The following is a 21,470-nucleotide window of genomic DNA, read 5'->3' as shown; positions in this document are numbered from 1 at the left end:
GGAGTGTAACGTGCGCGTGTGTGGCTCGATTGCAGAGAAAAATGTATTGGATATATAGATTTTCCACCTTTTTTCTTCTTCTTCTTCTTCTTCTTCTTCTTCTATAATAATAATAATAATAATAATAATAATAATAATAATAATAATAATAATTATTATTATTATTATTATTATTATTATTATTATTATCATTATTATTATTATTATTGTTATTATTATTATTATTATTATTATTATTATTATTATTATTATTATTATTACCATTTTAAAATGATATATCAGAAGGTTTAGTAGGAAGACTGCAATTGAAGAAGTAGTTTTCTACTGACTGCATAGCCACATATATAAACAGTATCATGCCATCATGCTGGTGGTCCTACTGTCATGGCTAATTGGTATATATTGGCATTAAAACACAGCAACTATCTGTACATTTCATGATTTTTTGTTTTGATTCAGAAAATAATTATTCTTGAATTTCTTTGGGCTCCTCTCTGTGATTGGGCCTCAGAATCATCGCACAACAGCCCCTGAAGGACAGCCTGTAAGAGCTGTAAAAGAGATATAAAACAGGAACCCAAAATGTAAAATCAACCGAAAATGTACTTTAAAAAATGTAATAAAACCCAAAATGTAATAACTGGTCGATAATTTAACAAAAGTGCTTGTTGAGGAAATTTCAGGAATCTTGACCACATGATGAAGAGGACTCAGGAGACTCAGGTGGCTTAAGTTAAAATAGTTTATATAGCTTGATTGAGAGGAAGTGACAGACGGTACACATGGGTGTCCAGTGTAATGCAGGGTCAACTCCAACAGACCAGTCTGAGTGCTCAGTATTTATCATTCCTGAAATTGGGATTGCTATGTCAATCTATGAGCCTATGGATTCAGCTTGGGATTTCAATGTGTGAAACAGTGTTCAAGGAGACAGGAACATGTGAATCTGATCCAGCTCAGACTGAAGATAAACTGTCTCTGTATACAGATAAGTTTAAGGCCAACTAGAGGGTTTGGGACTATTTGACACACTTAGAGGTGATTTACAAAATCAACTAAGAAGAGGCATAAAGCAATATAAAAATTCTACCATAGTGCTGAACCCAAAATGTTATTAAAAAATATGATAAAACCAACAATGTTATAACTGAATCAAAATGTAATCTGTTTTTTTTACTACCCAAAATGTAAAAACTTTATTAAAAAAAAAAAAAAATCAGGTTGCTGTTACATTTCAAATTGTTGTTACAAATCAGGCCCTAACAAGCCCTTAACCAAATACAAAAACTTACCTCTCTCACCTGCAATTTGGAACTGATGAAGCTTCTTGGATGAAAGGGGAAACGTCTTCCCAAACTCTATAAAGTCCAGGTGCTTTGCTTTCAAGTCTTCAGAATAACCATGACCTGGATTAATGAGAATCTACAAGGACAAACTCTAAAACTGATTACCTCTTGTCATGACCACAATTTCTTAGTTTGTCATTTGTGGTAACATCCTGTCTCATACTGAAACAGTTTAAGTTAACACTGTTATGGACCCAAAACCTTCCAAACTCCTGTATTTAATGTCTTACCTGTGGCAGAGCTTTCCAGGAATGGTCAACTGTAGTTTTTGCTTCATTGTACAGTAGCACATTTTCTTTTGATGAGCTGTAAAAATATGCATGTTCAAAAGTCTCAGCACAGCCCTGAATATGAGCAGATCTAAAAGAAATAAACAAAGGAAGTTGTTTCTTGAGTTGTGGTTTAGCTTGTTTATTAATGGTATATTTTTGCATAGGGAAACATACTCATTTCCAGTAATGAATTATCAGCAATTGCTGATAGCAATGGCTAAATATGGTTACAATGACATATTATCAAAGATGTTAATATCCCCCACAGCAGATGAACAATATTAGGTCAGAAACATTGGTTCAGACAGCCATCTCAGACTATGATACATTCAAACAGGAACAGAAAGTCAAATCTTGAAACATCTGTGAGTCTAAAACTTCAGTTTAGATGACCAGAAGAAAAAAACACTACGCCACAGTGTTAACATGATTTCCTGTTCTTGTCTCAATGCAATCGTAGAGAAATAGTTAACATCGTGCAAACAAAGGTAGAGTATTGACATTTGTTTCAACTGAAAAACATCCAAAAGAAGAAGTATTTAAAGCTCTTGCTAAGCTGCTACAAACTACATCCAGTCCACAGCACTAGCCCTTTACACAGTGAACATCTCAGGCCAGGGTTCATGTCAGCTCACTGGTGCATAATATAAACTCAGCATAAAAATCACAACTTTCCTTTACCCTTTTTTTGTTTGTGGTATCTGAATAACAAGAGGTGCAACACTGCATGTAACATGTTGGCTGTCAGGTGTCAGACATGTATTTTGGGTCAGATGATGACGTTGTGCCACAGTCCTCTGATGGGGTACAGGGAATCGGTGATAACACTACTGTTTAGTGTGTTCTTTAGAAAGTGACAATAAATCATAAAGGTGCACACCTGTAGAGAAATTGCCCTCTACCTCAAATATTAAGAAATTTTGGTGTATCGATGACAACCAAAGATTTAGTGTTGAAATCCGAAAAAAACATAAACAAATCACTGATAGTCCTGATGAACACTTCATGTGGAAAGGACGTTGTCTGTGTGGATTGTAGTCATGCAATAACTGTTGAAAGCTCATCATGCCTTCGCTCTCTCTGATGTAAGGGATATATATTTGGAAGCAAGCAAAGCAGTCCTTTACATTAATATCTGAAAAGGTAAGGAAAAAAATCTCTAAAATATGAGACTGCATTAAAATGTTCTCTGAGAAACAACTCTTTCTTTAATTACAAACTTTCTTCAGCACATGGAGTACACAGAGTGCAGATGCAAGATACCCCAACGATACAGAACTGAATCAGTATGGCATCACTGTCAGAGGGAAAACAAAAATGTATTTCAATAACTACCAAAAAGGAAGTCAAACTGCTGTGATTCTCGATCTACAAAAAGCTTTTAGGGCAACAGAAGTGATTCAAGTAACATTGCAAGTTTATTGAATAGAGCCCTCTTAGAAAACCAACCCTAATAAACAGGTTATCAGGCATCTCACAGTCCCAGGTGGCCCTCGTGTTAGCCAAAGAAGAGATTTTAAGCTTCGGATACAATCCACTCATTTCCTACCACAGCCCATCTGTCAGAATTAGAAAGCAGTTATGGTTCAAATAAGATGAATCCAAACAGAAATATTTGTTGAACATTCTCCACAAACAGTGGTAAACACAGAGCTCAGCTTGTACCACAAAAAGGAAAATCTTTTATGTATCCTAGCTGTCCAAAATCCCATCAAAGTGAGAAAAAAGGAGCATTGGATAATATGAATTTTCCTAACACACTAAATCATGAAGTTTACAAAATTTGAGTCGTTCCCAACTGCAGCTATTCATATTAATGAACAAAGAGTTTCTGATCACTGGACAGTTCACTAAAAGTTTCTGAATAAATTAAAGACTTTTGAAATACAGGACACTGACCCTGAATTGGTTTATTTGGCTTCAGCCATCATTCATTATATTATTAAGACCTGTGTTGTTTAACTGTTACACATGAAAGCCTTCTGTGACAGAGACCTGTGAGGTCTGCGTGCTGACATATTGAGCAGCTGAAAAAAGTTATCATTGATTTAAAGGATCATCAATTTTACTGCTCCAACTCTTTTTATTTCCCCCTCTGTTTTTTGGTAACTACACATGGTGTTGTTGTTCCCTTTGTACAGAGGCATCATGACAAAGCTGCATTTAAAGTTGCTTCAGCCTTTCTCACGTGAAACCTTAAAAATGAAACAAAACAGGACACGGCTGTAATCCCTGAATATAATTTAACCTAAAATGAGGACGCATTAAACCACTTCACATGTATTTCCCTCAGAAAAAAAAAGCAGACAGTCAGTTGTTAGTAGTCCTCCAAATTTTCTGTAACTCTTTGGGTTGATTTATGGCTTTGTCATCTTAGGACCTACCCAGCCTGTCTCTACTGGCCAGGGCTGGTGATGTTTTCAATGCTAAGCACCAATCCCGAGATAGAAGTGTGTCTCACACACACACATACACCCATGTACGTGTTCTGTGAATGAATGAAAACTAAAATGAAACTAGCAGTAAAATCAAAGGCACTGCTTGATGGAATAATTTAGACTTTCATAAAGTTTGAGTGTGCAGGTTGGTTTAATAACAAAACAGTGTTCCCACATCATTAACAAGCTTTTATCCATTGACCACGATAGTCTTAAAATTATACTTAATTCTTAATTGCACTTTTACACAGCCTCTTAAAACACAAGGGTTGGTTGAATTTTACTCTTTCGATCAAGGGTGGCCAACCTGTGGCTCGCAAGCCACATGCGGCTCTTTGCCTTTCGGTGTGCGGCTCTTTGATCCATTCATTATTGTTATGAGTAGTGGTGTACCAATCAATCTAAATTATTGATTCATTGATGTTGTGATCAGTATTGATCAATACTTGGATGATGAGATTGATACTTAAGTTTCAGTTTCTTTTCTCTACATCGCACATGGGCTCATTACAATCTAGAAAGATAGATAGATGGATGTAGCTTTGTCTCTTCTGCAGTAAAAACAGAAACTTGTCTAAGACACGGCTCCAAGTACGAATTGAAACACGCTTACAAACCCAATAAATGTCAGTTCAAAAATTGGAAGTGTATTAATTTTCATCTTATGTCCTTTTGTTTATGTGTGATGCGGCTCTTTGTAGTACCAGAGTAATTTTTGTGGCTCTTGGTCTCTGACTGGTTGGCCACCCCTGCTTTAGATGCTAACAGTGTCGCAGGCAGCTGCATGGTTTCCAGATTTTGTTGTGCAGTTCTTGAAAAGAACTTGTGTGAATGTCGTATTGTATTTCTCTTAGTTGTGGTATCTTATTTACAATTTTTTAGTGTTCAGTTTGATAAAAATGTCCTGAATTTAAAATTCACTGTCAAACTGCTTCCTTATTATTTTGTCTTTGGACTCAGAGATTCTCCCTTTTGTTCCTGGATTTAACAAACACACAGCCGGCACCTCATTTCAGACAGATCCCAGTCCCACAACATTTTACAGAAATAGCCTTTAACCTTTTGCTTATAGCTTCAAAGGCAGCCACATAGACATGCATGGTTCATGCCTGGTGTTAACTGGGCTCATCACTGCACAGATTTTAAGGAAAGTTTTAACCATTAAATATCTTTGACTGAAAAAGGGAATACAAACATAAATAAATAATTCCATTAATGATACTATTGACCTAGTTTCCAAATCTAGCCTGTCACTATCAGTGCATAGTTAAACTTCAACTTGTTTTCTTACTTGTGGAAAAAGTTGAAGTTAGTGCCAGTTTCAAATCAGAAGCAGTCTATGAGTACAATAAAAAAGCACTTTTTACATTGGCCCAAAACTTCTGGGAACGCTCCGAACAAGAGGCCTCACAACTGCCAAAGGCCTGAGTCAAGACCCAGGTCACCTGGTTTTGGACGGGCCCCACATCACCGCTTGCAGATCTCTGATTCCTGTGTAAATAAGTCTTGTAACCGAGGGACACAAGGTGGTCAGCTATTTTTACGACTAGACACAAGTTAAAAAATAAAAGGAAGGATGGGAAGGAAAAAAAAAATACACTGCTCAGTTTTTCTTTTTTACTGGCGGTCAGTCTCAGTGTGACCAGCTTGCTCTCTCTGAACAGGATCAGACTTTCTAGCTGTGGCTTAAATGTGTAATGACTGAGACCTCTGCAGTTCAGTCTTAAGACAATCCAGGTTAAGACAATCCATATTAATTCATATTACCATCAATATCAGTAATGATAAAATCAGATTTTATATCTTTTTCATATAAAGCCCTTCTTTCATTAACAATTGATCATTTAATTTCAATCAAATTTGTCGCTAATTGTTTGAATTGGCATGTTTAGCGCACACAAACACACTGAGAAACGGCCTATGACATAAAACATCTTACAAACAATGCACCATTTCATAAATTGTGCTGACACATAGACATGGATGATACTATTGTGCAATTAGTGTTCTGTTTAACAATTATCCCTTGTTATGTACGCCCTGGGAAGATTCAGTATTCAGCATTCACGGTTCTGAAGGGCAAAGTTTGCTGTGAGGCGGAGCGGACGTTTAGAGGGCTGTGGAGCCTCAGCAGAGCTCTGTGGTCTATAAGTGCATTATTGATTACTCAGACTTAACTTCACTTCCAAGATTGTCTCTCTTTCACACTATCATTGCACCGAACATCATTCATCCCATGACCAAACTTTGAAATGAGCCCATTTTATGGGTAACTTACTCTTATTTACTCTTCATGTTTTTATACACACCGCTGTGTTGAAAACTGTACTTCTATAAGCAACATGATAAAAACTCAAGAAAGAAAGTCACAACCTTAAAGCCAACTTTAGTAGTATTACGTGCATGCATCCGTATCAAACTGAAATTTAACCTGCAGCTTCTTGAAATGCCTGGTCATGTGATTAGTTACAGAATCATCAAACAGGCAAATGGACGGTGTTCAAACAGCCAATCATGGAGCTTCTGAGCCTTAAACTCCAATCCTGCACTCCTCTATTACACATCAATGGGCGGCTCTGTCACATTGGCTAAACAACTATTCACAAGAAAGTTAAAAAAAAAATCCCAGCAATAAATATTATAAAATGTTTGCTACTTGTTATCAAAGCAGGATGTTTATAGATCCATGCAGAATGTTTTTTTTTGTTTGTACTCCCATCAAACATTTGTAATCCACACTCTAACCATACCTGACATACAGGATGATTAACAAAACAACAGCGTCCACATTTTGGAACAATGACCCTTTGATAATCAACACTGTTAATGTCAATAACTTGCCTGCACACTTTTAAGCCATCAGGTCTCTGAGTGCAATCAGTGAAACGCTGGCATGTAAAATCCGGACTTAAAGGAGCAGGCCGACATTTCTGAAAGCTCAGCTCTTTGCTGAAATCAACCACAATATCCAGTGTCCGTGTGTCCAGTTCAACCTTACACACAAGTTTTTTTAGCTGTCATCGTCATAATTCAGTCATGATTAAATCAAGAAAAGAACTTCGGTGCTTTGTTAACTTTGTTAACAAGTTTTTGTGTCGAGTTGACAAATATCCAGACCGTAATCTTCAAATCAATAAAAGGATCTGGAGCTACTAAACAGTTCATCACCGACTTCAGCCGAGTCACGAGGCTGTTTGTCAGGCGTGGTTAAAAGCTACAGTCGAAGGTAGTGAATGAAAGCAAAGTATGTTTCTAAAACTGTCATTGTGTTTCTCTTGTGCTGTAAAAATGTGTGTTGACTTTTAGATGAATGGACATGAACATTTCTAAAACTAATGAAAGCTTTTACAAAGCTGACATTCAAGCCAGTATCCCAGCCGGTAGTTCATACACCGACACTGTTTAACCTAAACTATGTACCTGCTACACAGGGTAACGCCGAGCATTCACACATGCAGCTTTTTTTAATATATATATTTTAGTCTTTAATGCTTTAAGCTTCCAGCTGTACCATGAAAATATGATCACTTTCCCATACTGTATTATTGTTCTTTAACTAAAGGCAAGGCACATAATGTGTTATATGAAATATCGTGCAAAATAGAGGTTTAACAACAGGGCCATTATTAAAATGTAAAGAAATACAAAGTCCTTCCATCTGATGCCCTCTGATTCAGTACAGAGAACACAGAGAGGAAGAGGAGGAAGAGGAGGAGAAAGAGCAGGACAGAGAGGAAGAGGTATCATCAGTTTTAGCCATGCATTCATTTGGTCAGCACAGCGACCATGGCAGCACCATGCAGTATACATCAGCTTAAGCCAACTTAAGCCAACTTTAACTAAACGTTAAACCTCCCCCCACAGATATTTGAGCTCACATCAGCACCTCCAGTACAAAATCCAACTGACTGCTGCTAACTTTGACCTCTAAGCCTTGGAAAGGAAAATTATAAGACACACTCACTGGTATTCACACCAAACACACATCTGAGATGCATCTGGACAGCAAACAGTATAAATAGAGCTGCTTATACCAGGTGGAGATGCTTTTGTGCATACAAAGAGAAATGCACAAAATGTAACTTCTTCCATGACTGACTCAAAATTTTGAATGCAAAAACATAAAAAAAGGAAGGGAAACACAACTTCGGGCTAAACCGGAGTTCCCTGCTCTCTTTGAACATGTTGTATGAGTCGAAAGCAGGTGAGGCTGTGCCTGGTTGGCGTTTTGGACATTTTATAGCCCTATTTGTGAACTCACCATGCCACGCCGCCTCATTCCCCTTCACTGGTTTGCATTAGTTTGCAGGACAGTCAACAGACATGTTGGAACTCAACGTCACTTTTGCCTTTGACAAATATTTTATCCTACCTCACAAACAGAAGAAATACGTGAGATCAGAAAAACACCATCAGGGTTTAAAAAAAAAAATTAATGGCACAAAATGTAAAAAGGTTCAGTCTGGGGGTTTTACGCACAGGGAACACAAACGAATCATGGGAAAATGTCTGCAGGAACGCTGCAGCAACCAAATTTATGTGAACACATGAAGGCAACATTTTCTTACATTTAGTCTGACCTCTCTTACACACAGAAACATCAAATTTAAAACACTGAAAGGCAAATAATCTAAAAATGACTGCTTTAGGGTTGCAAAACACCAAGGATTAAAAAAGTCCCCTACAAATTTCATTAACTTTAAATGAGATGTTTCACAAAATATCTGATGACCAGGGTGCATAAATTTTTTTTATCACTTTTGCATTTAGAGTTTGCATTGAACTAGATGCACCAGCATCAATGGTGTTATGCTTTTAAATTTGACTCTGGAGTTTCTTTAACTCTACATGTACAGACTGATCTGTCTCTACCTCTTGAACTAACTCTTAACATGTTCTCTATGGTTCTGAGATGTTGCCTTTACAGTAGTTAAGGAATATTTGGACTTTTTTAGTGCTTTTCTTGTCTTACGTTTCAGATCATTTTGATCAACATTAAAGTGCAAATGCACAAGTAAGAGCTTTACCTATAGCATGCTTTTCAAAAGATTGTTGACTAAATTTAGCTGCAAGAAGCCAGAAATGGGACTATTGCTTTAGCTCATAAAAAGCTGTGTTATGAAGAACATATTTTGAATGGGTCTAAAGTCCGAGTTACGACCTTCAAATCAAATTGTAAATGCTTGATATCTTGCTCATCAGTGGTTAATCATCAAAGGTGGCTTAAAAACAACTATGGTCTCCAGCTGCCTCATCTCCAACCCAAACACACCCTTGCTGTTCCTCAACAGACCGTCAAGGTGTGGTTGAGCTAAACAGTGCCAAACCTTGCCAAAGCTCCTGTATAAGCCCGCACATCACCTCGTATCAGGAATCAACAACTTCATTAAAAAAACACAGCTCAGCCTGCCAGCTCAGACACATGCTGCATCAATACAACACTCTCATTTTCATCTCATAGTGCAATCCCTGCTTCATTTCTTCCCAACTCCCAACCCACGTCTCAAATCCAAGCCGAGGAAGCAGAGGTGAGTTCACAAACACATAACACACCACTTCATTCTGACATACATGGAAACAGACAGACACACACACACACCTCCATGCTACATGTAAAAACACACAGCTTTGCCACAAAATCCAGGTTTCCATCTGTTGTTGCCTCTTCTCAGACCAACTGAGGTGTTTCTTTTTCTCCTCCAAACATTCTGACTTCAGCAGCCGAGTTAACCACTGCGTCACAAAGAGATCTGTTACTGAGGTAAAGGAAAAAGACTGCTTTTAAATCAACGCAGTCTTCCTTTCCAATACCAGTATCCATGGAGCTTTTGTAACTGATGTCAAACTGTAGCATTGTCTCTAGCGTTGGAGGAGACGTGATTATAGCTCTTATATTCCACTCATATCTTCCACAGTTTTCTGATTAAAAAAGCACAATCAAACAGTCTTAAAACATGAGCCTAGTAAGCAAAGTAATGGTTGTAGGCTGATGATTGTCAATAAAAAGACAAAGCCTCTGTCTTCAATTGGGAAGATCAAAAAAGAGCGTTTTTTTTTCGGACAGTTTTTCAAATGTGGCAAAAATATATTGAAAAGTGCAAAGAAACATTAAATATTATCAAGAGAATCTCTCTTTCTAGTCAGTTTTGGGAAAAAAAGGGAGGCTTATTTGCATATATTTGAAGCAGCACCTGCAGCAGTAAGGGGCATTCTGGGTGTTGAGAGGAGATGACGTCTACATCCGTCCCAGGAGGGAGGCCTTAAACTAGATTTAGTGTGGAGACCTGGGGTGCAAGAACAAAGGCTGACATCCATCCGAGGGAAACAGACCCCTTCCTTGGCACACAGTCCGATCACAGGCTCCTCCAGATGTGGTGTGTTGAGGCCTGGCTCTGGTCTGCAGGTCTTCTGTAGGAAACACTCATCCCTTACTGTAACTTAAAAATCACAACTCACATCAGCTGTCGTTCTTGAGAACATGTAGCATCATTTGGTGCAGTTCATTCTGTGACTGCAATATGGCTGAGAGAAAGCAGCATCCTTCTTCTGTCCACGCTGTGTCTTCTTGGTATATACACACGTATAAATATGCAGCACTTTATATTTATATGTATGTATAACCACCTGTTAGGCTTCTATAAAGCTAAATTTATTTTTCCTCTGGCAATGTCTGGACAGCATTGTCTCCATTTCTCCATGACAGCACAGCCCTGACAATCGTCTTTCCCTGGGGGGTCACTCAGTTGCCCAGATACCAAGACTGGAAAGGAGACACACAAAGCAAGAGGATTAAAATGACAAAATCATAAATGCACAACATTTTATACAAAACATGTCTCTCAGTTTGGCTAAGCAGAATGTAACGTGTGTCTCAAATGCTTGGCTTCCCACTGAATGGCGATTTACCAAAGACAGAAAGTCAATCATAAGTTAACTCAAATTTTTATTGACCAATCACTAACACACACAAAGTAATGCAAGAGTAACACAAAAAGCTAAAAAGATTTCTTTTGAATGCATGGGAGCAAGACCTCCAAATGACAATTGAGACAATTGATATGCGAGACTGGGCTTGGATTTAGAAAACAATTCATTCCTCATCAATGTGCGCTCGTCATTCATTGCTCCAGTTCAAAGTAGTGCACCGTGCACACCTGTCTAAATCCAAACTAGAAAAAATGTATCCGCAAATTAATTCTACTTGTGACAGATGTAAGACTGAGGAAGCCACATTAATCCATATGTTTTGGTTATGCCCTAACCTAGAGGAGTTCTGGAAAGCCATTTATGAAGCCCTCTCCACTGTTTTTACTGTTAGAATTAATCCAGATCCTCTGGTATCTCTCTTTGGAGTAGTTCCTGAGGGGACACAGTTACCATTTGGGGGGAAAAGAGTTGTAGCTTTCACCACCCTTTTGGCGCGCTGTCTGATACTTATGAGATGGAAGGATACTGCCCCACCTTCGATCTCTCACTGGATAAGGGATGTCATTGTTAGTTTGAAACTTGAAAAGATCAGATGCACACTGCATGGTTCTGAAAAGAAATTTAATGAAACCTGGAGATCTTTCCTTACATTCTTCAGCGAACCCTCTACACTTATACAGGAATAAATAGTTCACTGTCCTTGCTTTAGCCCTTGACACACTCTATTTTATGGCCTAGTCATGCTGCTTCTGGACTTTACTCATTTGTCATTATTTTTATGTCTTTTTTAAACTTCCTTTGTATTTATTTGTTCCATCTTTTCTATACATCGGTATTCTATTATTGATTCCTTTTTTATGCATTTATGTATGTTTATCTTATTTATTTATTTACTTACCACTATGTGCCTTAACAGATAGTTTTGTATCTCAGCCACCAACGGAATGTTCCCAAGTAGTGCAGAGCTTTAATACAGGAATGACAGCTTGGGGGGGGGGGGGTATTTAATGTATACAATGTTTTTTTTTTTGTGTAAACATTAATGTATATAATATTAAAATTTAAGTCAATAAAAATAACTTTGAACAAAAACGCTGAAAAGAATTATGTTACACACAGACAAATTTTGATGTTTGGATGCGTGAGAAGGTCCAAAGTTTGACTGAATGCAATATCTTTGAAGTCTCCCTCCTCTACACAAAGCAGACGAAACAATCTTTTATTATTGGGACTTTGTTTCGAGGCTTGAAATTACAAATTGAGTTTTAAAGATGAGGTCTGGATTAAAATCAGCAGGACAGAGACTTGTGACCCAACTAAAAATAGAACCATAGTTAGATAGTCTCATAGACTGTATATTTAATGGACGTAGTCTCCCCGACATCAACCGTCTGTTTCTGAAACTGATTTTTGAAGTGTGGCCATATTGGAAGAGACGCAGGCTTCAAGTCTACACTAACAGCTGTGGGGCACCCATCATTAACATGGGCTGAGCCGTGCCTCTGATTGGGCGAACTCATGATCTTAATTTCCTCTGAACTGCAGAGATAGAAAAAAAATCCCCCCCCCGTACAGTGTGTGCAGATAGTTAAAATTAGTGATTCAGACAGGAGACGCTGTTAATATGTCAATTTCTGCTTTGAAAACTTCTTTTTTTGGCCTGGTGTGTATCTGACTTTCGGTACTTCTGGAGCCAGCCTCAAGCAGACACACGAGAAACGTGTTTTCTTGGACCGGAGGTTGCCGCTTGGAGTAGCCTTCAAGATCAAGTTGGATAATGACTTAAAGGCGTTAAAATGTCAAGTAACTTGAATGAAAATCCACAGTTTAGCAAAAAAAATATAATTAAACAATTTTTTAATGCTGTAAGTTTACCAGGAATTAAAAACTAAAACTACAAATGGACTTATAATCTGTGTGGTTTCCTAACAGGAACTCTAACGCCCTGTCGCCCAAACTTTCAAAGTAAAAAACAAAATAAAATAAAAAGGATAATATTTGTTCATTCCCATGTTTAAAGGAGTATTAAAAACTTAAATATATCTCTAAGCTATATTTGTAAGAGCTTAATGGGCAAATAAATGCAACTTTGATGTGGACAGTTATGATAATATTTGCAATTTTTTATACAAATTTATCAACAGCCCTAATAACTATATTATAAATGAATTTTAAAACTTGAGTAATGGAGGATCACCTTATATTTATTAAAAACACATGAATAAAAATCTTTTAAAATCTAGTGAGAGAAACTTTTATTTAGTGTTGATCCAGACCAGCGCCTCTCATCTTTATGTTCATCTTCCCCGTTTATAAGTATGTGCGTTTGTGTGTTTCTTCTGATGGATAATTAAGAGTTTACTGAAGAGTTTAATTACCATTAACTTCCAATATGCTTTGTTTCTGTCAACAGTCTGAATTAACTTGAACACACCCTTGTAACCTGTGTCACATCAGACACACTGACCTGGGCCTGGTAGAGTCCAGCTGGGTCTCGAGGGCTGACTCCGATAAAGGAGGTGCGGTTGGCTGGGGGGGTTCCAGGGGCTGAGTATGCTGCAGGAGGTGACAAGTGAAAATACATGTATGGATGAAAAATCGTAATTTACCCTCATTTAGTTCAATCTTCACTCAAAATAATAAAAAACTGAGTAAAAAGTGACATTTTTATATACAGGTAAAACACAGCTCCTGGTGTCTAAAGCTCAAGACGGTTGTATGGAATTGCAAATCTCTTACTAACTGGTGTTTGCTTTTTGTTGAGTGGATCATTACTTTTTATGGTTTATTTGTTGGTCGTGGACATGTGTTGGGTAATATTTTTACTATTTTTGTTCCTGTGTTTGTCTGGGGATCCTATAACTGTAACCATGGCTGCATTATTTACATGTGAACTCAGCTGTTAGCAGCCTGTAGCATGTCAATGCTAACTGGTGCAAGGCCTTATGTTTTCCCACAAGGTGAGGAGAAGGAGGTGAGGACGACGTGCTGGTACTGAGGTGTGAGCGAAGAAGGGACGACATGGACCTGTCCGTCCATCTATCATTATTGGGAACGTAAGATCTATCTCCAATAAGATGGACAAGCTAGCTGTGCTAACCCAGCAACAGAGGGAGTACCAGAAGGCATAGTAGCATCTTGCTATTCACAGGCATGGCTAACGGAGCTAACACCAGACACCAACACCACATTGGAAGAGCTTCACCTGCTGTGAGCAGACAGGATACAGGAGACAGAGACTGGACAGACTGCTGAAGAAGCTCAGTCCTGGACCCTGTGGAGGTGGAGGCTGGCTGAACTGGAGAATGATGAACAAGCTGTCATCATCTATTTTCTTATGGACCTTTTTGCACTTTCTATACACTTTATTACTTTTATTTTCTTGATTGCTGCTGTGACTCCTCCTGAATTTCCCCTTGGGGATGAATAAAGTATTTTCTATTCTATTCTATTATTTTCTATTATATTAGAAATTACATTTCTGCCTCTCAGTGAACTGTGTCTGATTCGAAGGAGGATGAAGAGTGAAATGCTAACATGATAAGCCCTACTTTGAATCACATACTTGGTGATGTGGGGGAGTTTGTTCCCCCATCAGAGGAGGTGGTGGAGGCTTTCGACTCAGGAGGCAGTGTTGGCCTGGGGAGGGAGGATGAAGGAGGAACCAAGGAAGATGCTGGTCCAGGAGGTCCCAACATCTGAGAGGATATGTAGTGACTGGGAACCTTAACCTGGTTGCTGCCATTTAGCTGTAAAAGGACAGTGACAAAATTCATTCCTATTTCACAAGTCCTGCAGTATTTTAAACCTTCATACAATACAACAGTAGCAGTGGTAAGATACTGGTGAAGGTACTTTGATGAAAGCACAACAGCAAAAAGTTTTTGAGATATGTTGTACTGCATCTCTCTCCTCTTCTTTTCCTTTACCTACAAGAACTTTAGTTATCTGAACAAAAAACTCATTTTATTTCTTTTAAAGCTGGCTGTTTAGTTTACTCCACTCACAGAGCTGGGGGTCTGATTGGCCGGGTCGCAGGCCAATGAGACCAAATCTTTGAGGGGATCCTGGGCGAGGTGAGGAGGATAACGAATTGCTCCATGGGGGAAGTAGGAGGATGATGGGAAATGAAGAGATGAGGAGGGGTGTGGACTCCGAGACAGACCTGGACAGAGACGGAGAGAGGACAGAGGGAAGTGATATTTTGTACTCAGTGTTTCTTTCTCCTTTGAGAAAAACACTGAGTGTGAGGGTGTAGGACTGACCACTGTGAACAGCTATGACAGGGCGGTGGTGCTGGGTGAAGGAGCCCACTCTGGGTGAGTCTTCCTGTGGAGAGGGACTGTCCAGCTCTGCCTTTTTCACAGGAGGGGAAAGACCTGCCACACCACACAAACACAGAGATGTTCATCTTAAATCTTAACACTGAACTAAGTATATCAATCGCTCGTACATAGAGCAGACACTAAACCCTTTCAGCCTCTTCAGTGTTTCTCTTACTCTCTTACCTCCGTCCATGTCATCGGTCCAGTTCCTCGAGCTGCTGGCAGGAGAAGAAGGTGAGTGGTAATACTCCCCTCCTGGACTGTCGGCCTCTTCCTCCATAGAGCCAGACTTGTGACGCTTACTCCTGAGTGAGGACAAACATACACAAAGTGCATTATTGATATTTGAATCATAATGAATCACCTGTCCATCATGCCTCTAGCTCTACACGTCTGAACCATAGACTGTATATAGAGTGGACAGCGTGGCTCCGCCATTTATCATTCTACTGTTTTGAAGCCAAAATACCGCCGTCTCAGGCGGCACCATTGTAGCAGTTTGGAGCCAGAGTCTGCGCAGTAGAGACGATGAGGGATTCTGGGAGAATCTAAGTGGAGCCGGGTGACAAAAATAAAAACTATTTTTTTTCTTACAAGAGTCTAATCACTTCTTGACTCAACCTCCCAACATATTTTACAATCCCCCCCCAAAAATACACAAGAAAGGCAGCTGTCAATCATCGTTAAACGTTACATAAAGCCTCGTTTTTAACCTCGTATAACTAATGAAAACAAAACTTTTCAGAAAAAGAGGACTTGGCATTGAGACTTGGATACAATACAGCCAAATGATATCTTCAAATCACCACAACAATCGGATGTGAGAAACATTTCCACGAGGAGTATTATTTTTTTAAAGTTTGACCACAGCCCATCTGGAATGGCTGGAAATCCATTTTTTCTAACCTATACAGAAGCCAGCCACCAGGGAGAGCAATTTTTGTGGAGACCTCACTTCGAGCCGAGCAAGCGGACGTCCTTTTTTTTTACAGTCTATGGTCTCAACACACTTTCTTTTTAAGGATGTCTTTCCATCCTGACCAATCGGTACTGAAAACTGACTGACTGACAGCTTATCTTAGGCCATGTCCACATGTAGCGATATCTGGGAAACCACATATATTTTCATACGTTTATGCCTGTCATCCACAAAAAAATGCAATTTTTGTCACTAAAATCAATGTTTTCTGAAAACTCTGGCCAAAGTGAAGGTTTTAGAAAACTCCGGTTTCATGGTTTCGTGTGGACATCAGTAAAAGGAGTTTTTGGTTCTCACTGCAAAAAACTAAAATCTTATTAAGTTTTTTTGTATTATTGTAAGTAAAAGTTGTCTTATTACACTTAATATGAGCCACATTCAACTGACCAGTCCAGAAAAAATGTCTTGTTACAAGTTATTTAAAGACAAAAATGAGGTCTGAATTGCTTGTTACAGTTAAAAAGAATCTGCCATTGAGATTTGTTTTTGTTTTGTGTCTTTCAAGTAGGGGGAGTATTTCCTCACTAGTTTATCCAAAAACTCTGAGATGGACTGTGTAAAGAAATAGGGCTTTGTACCAAAAACTCAAATCATGTAACACCTGCAGATATAAAGGGATGTGTAATCTGTAGAGTGTTGGGTCATTATGTGTGATTACCCGCTAGATGAGGTGCTGGCTAGTGATCGTCTGAGGCTTACTGGCTGGTTGACAGACTGGTTGAGGTCGTACGCCAGATGACCCTGGAGCTCCCCCATAGAGAAACTAGGTCCCACTCCTGTGACAACCGGCGCTACACACAAACACAGAGGGAGAAAACACACTGTGGTCATGAGATACACACTGAAGATTCCTCCTTGAAACACAGGATGTTGAGCTAACTTAATACTTGAAACCAAATTCCCCTAACTGTAGGAAGACAAAGTTTTGTGTTTAATGTTTTCTTCAGTCAATCAGTCATCTTAACAATCACACATCCGACTTCAGACTCACTTCTTGAGACCTGGACCAGCTCAGTGACACTGAAGACACCTGATGTCACAAAACTCTCTTGGAACTCTGGACCATCTGTAGAAACACAGCAGTAGTAAGGCACTGACAGAGTTTAATGAGAGTTTAATGATAAGTACAGATCTATCTGTGCTTGACGTCAAAGTTATGCTTTAATTTGGGTAATTATAAGGGTCATACTAGGTCAAACGACATCAAACTTGACAATTATTCATTTGACAATTCTGCCGAAAGTCCTCTCTTAATAAAAACAAAAAAACAAGTAGAGCAGGTGAGAAAGTCAGAAGATTTTAAGCCAAACTTATCATTGGACAGGACATGTCATAAAAGAGCAAGAAACAAGGTGAAAAGAAGGAAAGAGGCCCTGGGCTGGATCTGAACCTGGGTCACTCGCCTGAGGACTAACCTCATGGGGCGCGTGACCTAATATCCAAGGCTACATCTGTGCCCCATCAAGTTGATTTTATTGATCACAATCCTCTTTTTAATATTTAAGCTTTCTGTAAAAAGAAGAATTACTTATCACAGAAAACTTCACTGACTGGCCAATGTATCTACCGTAGCTTTATTTTTGTTTTTTTGTTCCCAGGACTAACAAAAAAGCACAAAAAGTTCAAATGAGCATGAACACAGGGGATTAAGAACTAAGATCTTATTTTACAAGGTAACACTGGTTAAATAAAATATAAAGGCCATTTCCTTCTGCTCTGTGACAGAAGATTCATTGCATTACCCATGGTAGCCGTTCGACTGTCCTCCTGATCAGAGCCCACTCCTGTGCGACTTGGACTGCTGCTCTGCTCTGCCTCTAAAGACAGACAGACAGAAAGAGGGAGAGACAGGCAGACAGAGACTGTTTTTAAAAACGTGTCATACACTCTTCAGAGCCAATGAAAACCTGTTGTGGGGGAAATTTAATCTGCTTAGAAAAGATGTCTTCCGAACAGACCATGTCCATGTGGGGCGTTGGTCAGCCTGTCGGTTTATCAAACTACTTGTCTTGAGATTTTCTTCTTTGATTGCTTTATATAACTTCCTTGATAAATTACAGTTTTTACGACAATGCTGTACTTGCTCCTATCATAAATCAATAAAAATGGATGAGCAGGTAAAAAAAAGGAGTTCACCCACCGGCTTACAACAGCAGGGAAATAAAAATTGGCAGATGCGATGTATGCCAGTGCTCTAAGATGAGCACTGATAAAACTGGTTTTAACCCTTTTAACTCAATATGACTTTGGTTCAGTGGTGTCATAAATCTTCAGCAAGTATTTCATGAGACCCTGGACCAGGGCTGGGGCAATATGCTACTCTCGGGATTTGATCCTATTACGATTTTTGGGGCCCCGATTTTGATTTAAACTACGGTTTTTCATAATTCAAGATTTTGCAATTTTTAGTTCACTTTTTTAACACCAGACCATGTGAAAAAGTTAAATGATGATGATAATGTCTGCAGACTATAACAGGAGCCATATTTTCCCATAAAATGCACATCACGTGAATCAGGGAGAAACATTTCACTGCTGGAGAACTTTTTTTTCAATCCAGTTTATAAAAAAAACTGAATTGAAGAATTTGAATTTGAAAAAAAAAAATTTGGAGACAAAGAATCCATATTTTGATATTGTCAAACAAAAAAATCCTGATTTATCATATTTCTATCTGTCACCCCTACTCTGGACTCTAGAGCCAGATTTGCAGCTTTGCCAGAATCGTATAATGATGATGATATAGACACATCTAGAGCTGATACTATGAATTAGTGTCTCATAAATCTAAGCAGAGGTGTATTTAATAAATGACAATAACCTCAGATCAATAAATTAGTTTAATTGAAAGGCTCAGGTCATTATTGTCTCTTGCAAACATTCAAACCCTCTCTGAGATGGTGTTGCTGGATCAAAGCTGTCTGTGAATCCACAGTGTGATAACCTTAGACCTGAGCTTATGATGCCACTGAGACAGAGTTTGCCCTTAATACATCCTGCAATCAAACCTCGTTAGTTCTTCTGACGTGATCTTGAACATGTTAAATCTGCAGTCAGTGAATTTCCTATTTTTCTGACCTGATGTAACTCGTATCATGAGTTGTTACAGCTGATGCTTTATTGTGAGGTTCAGGCTCGCTTGTTTCTGTTGTGAACACTGCACTCTTGTGGTTACTTTTGAACACAGCACATGATTGCATCAAAAAAATTTTAAAAATGTTTTCCGCAAAGCAATGAAAAAGCAGAGCGTAGGTCAAATGTTAATCAGTTGTAAACATGTTTTTAGGTATTCTTACTTTTCTTGCTCCTAGTGAATTTTGGTTAAAAGATGCAGGACTCTGGCACCTATGACAATAGCTTGTGCTCTGTTTATGTATTTGATACACATTGATCCAAACATTTCATTGAATTGAAACGAGATGCTCTTTAGTCATTGATGTTCACCAGAGTCAGACTGATATCAAACACCAGTTCTGGGTGAGTGCATCCCTGGTAAGGGCAGAGCCATGCTGTGCTTTGTAAAAGACTGAGGGTCTGCAGCATGAGAGTCTCCCTTGAGCGAGGGCTACCAGACCCAGGACTAGTAAGAGCAGCTCTCAAAGTTGGAGAAGTGAAAAATAAAAGTGTAAACACTTCTTTCTGGACTGTGCTGTCCTCTGATTACTTCTTGTGAAGCCAGAATGCGACTGATGCAATAAGGTGCTGTGGTTGCAGTCTTGGTGTTTGGTCCGGCACTGATGTGCAGCTAGCTGGTCTTTCCGCTGTCACACTTGGTGGGTTTGTAGATGTTTTTCTGCATACAAATCAGTCTCCTAACATTTGTGTACTGCCTAGAAATGTTGCTTCAGATTGCCTTTCTTCATCCTTTCTTCCACACATTCACTGCTGAAATGACAGACAGGATAAAATAGGAGGAGCAAACAAAAAACTAGTCCTCCTCCTATTTTTTAATATTATGTTTTGGCTGTTTTAGCATCACCCTTTCTCTGCTTTGAAAGTGCAGCAAGCTAAGCAACTAAAGATCATGATAAAACATTTAAGGTGCAGATGGTTCAGTAGATTAAGTAGGGGCCGCGTGTACAAACACTGCAGTCCTTGTCTCATGGTCACAGCAGTTTCTGTCCATCTCCAGCTGTCCTAACTTATAAAGGCAAAACAGCCCGGATAAATAACTTGATAAGAAAAAAAACCCTAAAAGCATGTGGCTCATACCTCTCTCCTGTACATAGTAAGCGAGGTAGAGGTCAAGCTCTTTGACAGAGACAGAAATGTGTCGAGGCTGGACACAGAGGACTGGATTGGAGCACTGGCCTCCCTTCATCAGTCGCTCTCCATCTGTGCTTTCTAACGGGATTCCTTTAAACAGGATCACCATCACCAGGTCCAACCTCCACACCTGAGCAAGAAATGACACGATGAACACTGACAAAAGAAAATCTTGCATGTCATATGATTATGGAAAGGTTTTTCGACATAACTGACTTCATAGTTTTAACAAAATTTCATAAACAATAACAAAACATTCATATACTTTATAATACTGAAATGTGATTCTTCCTATTTATCGTTTTACTTACTGTTACACAGTGGAGCAATGTAATGTTTAAAAGTGTAAACAGTGACATCAGTTTGCAAATTTTTATTACTTCCTGATATAAGTTCACAACATTTTACTAAAAGTTTGATGTTTTATTACCAAGAAGTAATAATTCTAAACGGAAATGTTTTTTTTTATAATTGCAGCACTAAATCCTCTAAAGTTACTTTGGTTAAATCATTTGTCTTTTCCTTAGCCTCTCCTTAAAATGCCATAAAATCAAAATCTTGGATCACTAAAGTGTAGGTTTAAGTTATGTGTGAACAAAATGTACCATACTCTTTTGTCTAAATCTCCATCATTATTATTATTATTTTTTTTACATTTCTGATGTAAACACAGTTGTCTGGAAAAACACAGAAAAAGAATGTCCTCTATCAGGCAGAGTCCGTCTTACCTTGTCAGCTTGTCGGAGACAGTCGATGCGCCTCATTTTCCCTTTCTGGTCGGGGTTTGACAGGACGCAGCATGCAGCTTTCTTCCCAGTGATTGACAGGACGAAATCTTCCCTGCACTCAGGTCGAATGTCCTTCCTAAGCTTGGCCAAAAGACGACTGGCCCACTTCTGTTTGACCTGGGAAATCAT

General features: G+C 38.8%; 1 protein-coding gene across 2 annotated transcripts in view; it reads right to left on the bottom strand.

Moving 5' to 3' along the window:
• Positions 1 to 1,746: 1,746 nt before the first annotated feature.
• nfic (nuclear factor I/C) overlaps positions 1,747 to 21,470 on the bottom strand; it is a 29,561-nt gene continuing 9,837 nt past the window's right edge. For both annotated transcript variants that reach the window (XM_074667785.1, XM_074667786.1), the window contains exons 3-13: positions 21,282 to 21,458; positions 20,500 to 20,683; positions 18,030 to 18,104; positions 17,279 to 17,353; positions 16,946 to 17,078; positions 15,492 to 15,613; positions 15,249 to 15,362; positions 14,991 to 15,148; positions 14,549 to 14,732; positions 13,451 to 13,539; positions 1,747 to 10,816 (exon numbers count right to left, since the gene is read on the bottom strand). In XM_074667785.1, the coding sequence (XP_074523886.1) occupies positions 10,796 to 10,816; positions 13,451 to 13,539; positions 14,549 to 14,732; positions 14,991 to 15,148; positions 15,249 to 15,362; positions 15,492 to 15,613; positions 16,946 to 17,078; positions 17,279 to 17,353; positions 18,030 to 18,104; positions 20,500 to 20,683; positions 21,282 to 21,458 (1,332 nt within the window). In that variant the 3' untranslated portion in view covers positions 1,747 to 10,795. The remainder of the gene's footprint in view (positions 10,817 to 13,450; positions 13,540 to 14,548; positions 14,733 to 14,990; positions 15,149 to 15,248; positions 15,363 to 15,491; positions 15,614 to 16,945; positions 17,079 to 17,278; positions 17,354 to 18,029; positions 18,105 to 20,499; positions 20,684 to 21,281; positions 21,459 to 21,470) is intronic.

This window comes from Halichoeres trimaculatus, unplaced genomic scaffold (genome assembly GCF_033239565.1).
Source record: "Halichoeres trimaculatus isolate MK-OKI-2021-1 unplaced genomic scaffold, fHalTri1.1 fHalTri1_scaffold_4, whole genome shotgun sequence".
NCBI lineage: Eukaryota > Metazoa > Chordata > Actinopteri > Labriformes > Labridae > Halichoeres > Halichoeres trimaculatus.
The sequence above is the reverse complement of the archived record's forward strand: the minus strand, read 5'-3'. Positions and strand labels throughout refer to the sequence as shown.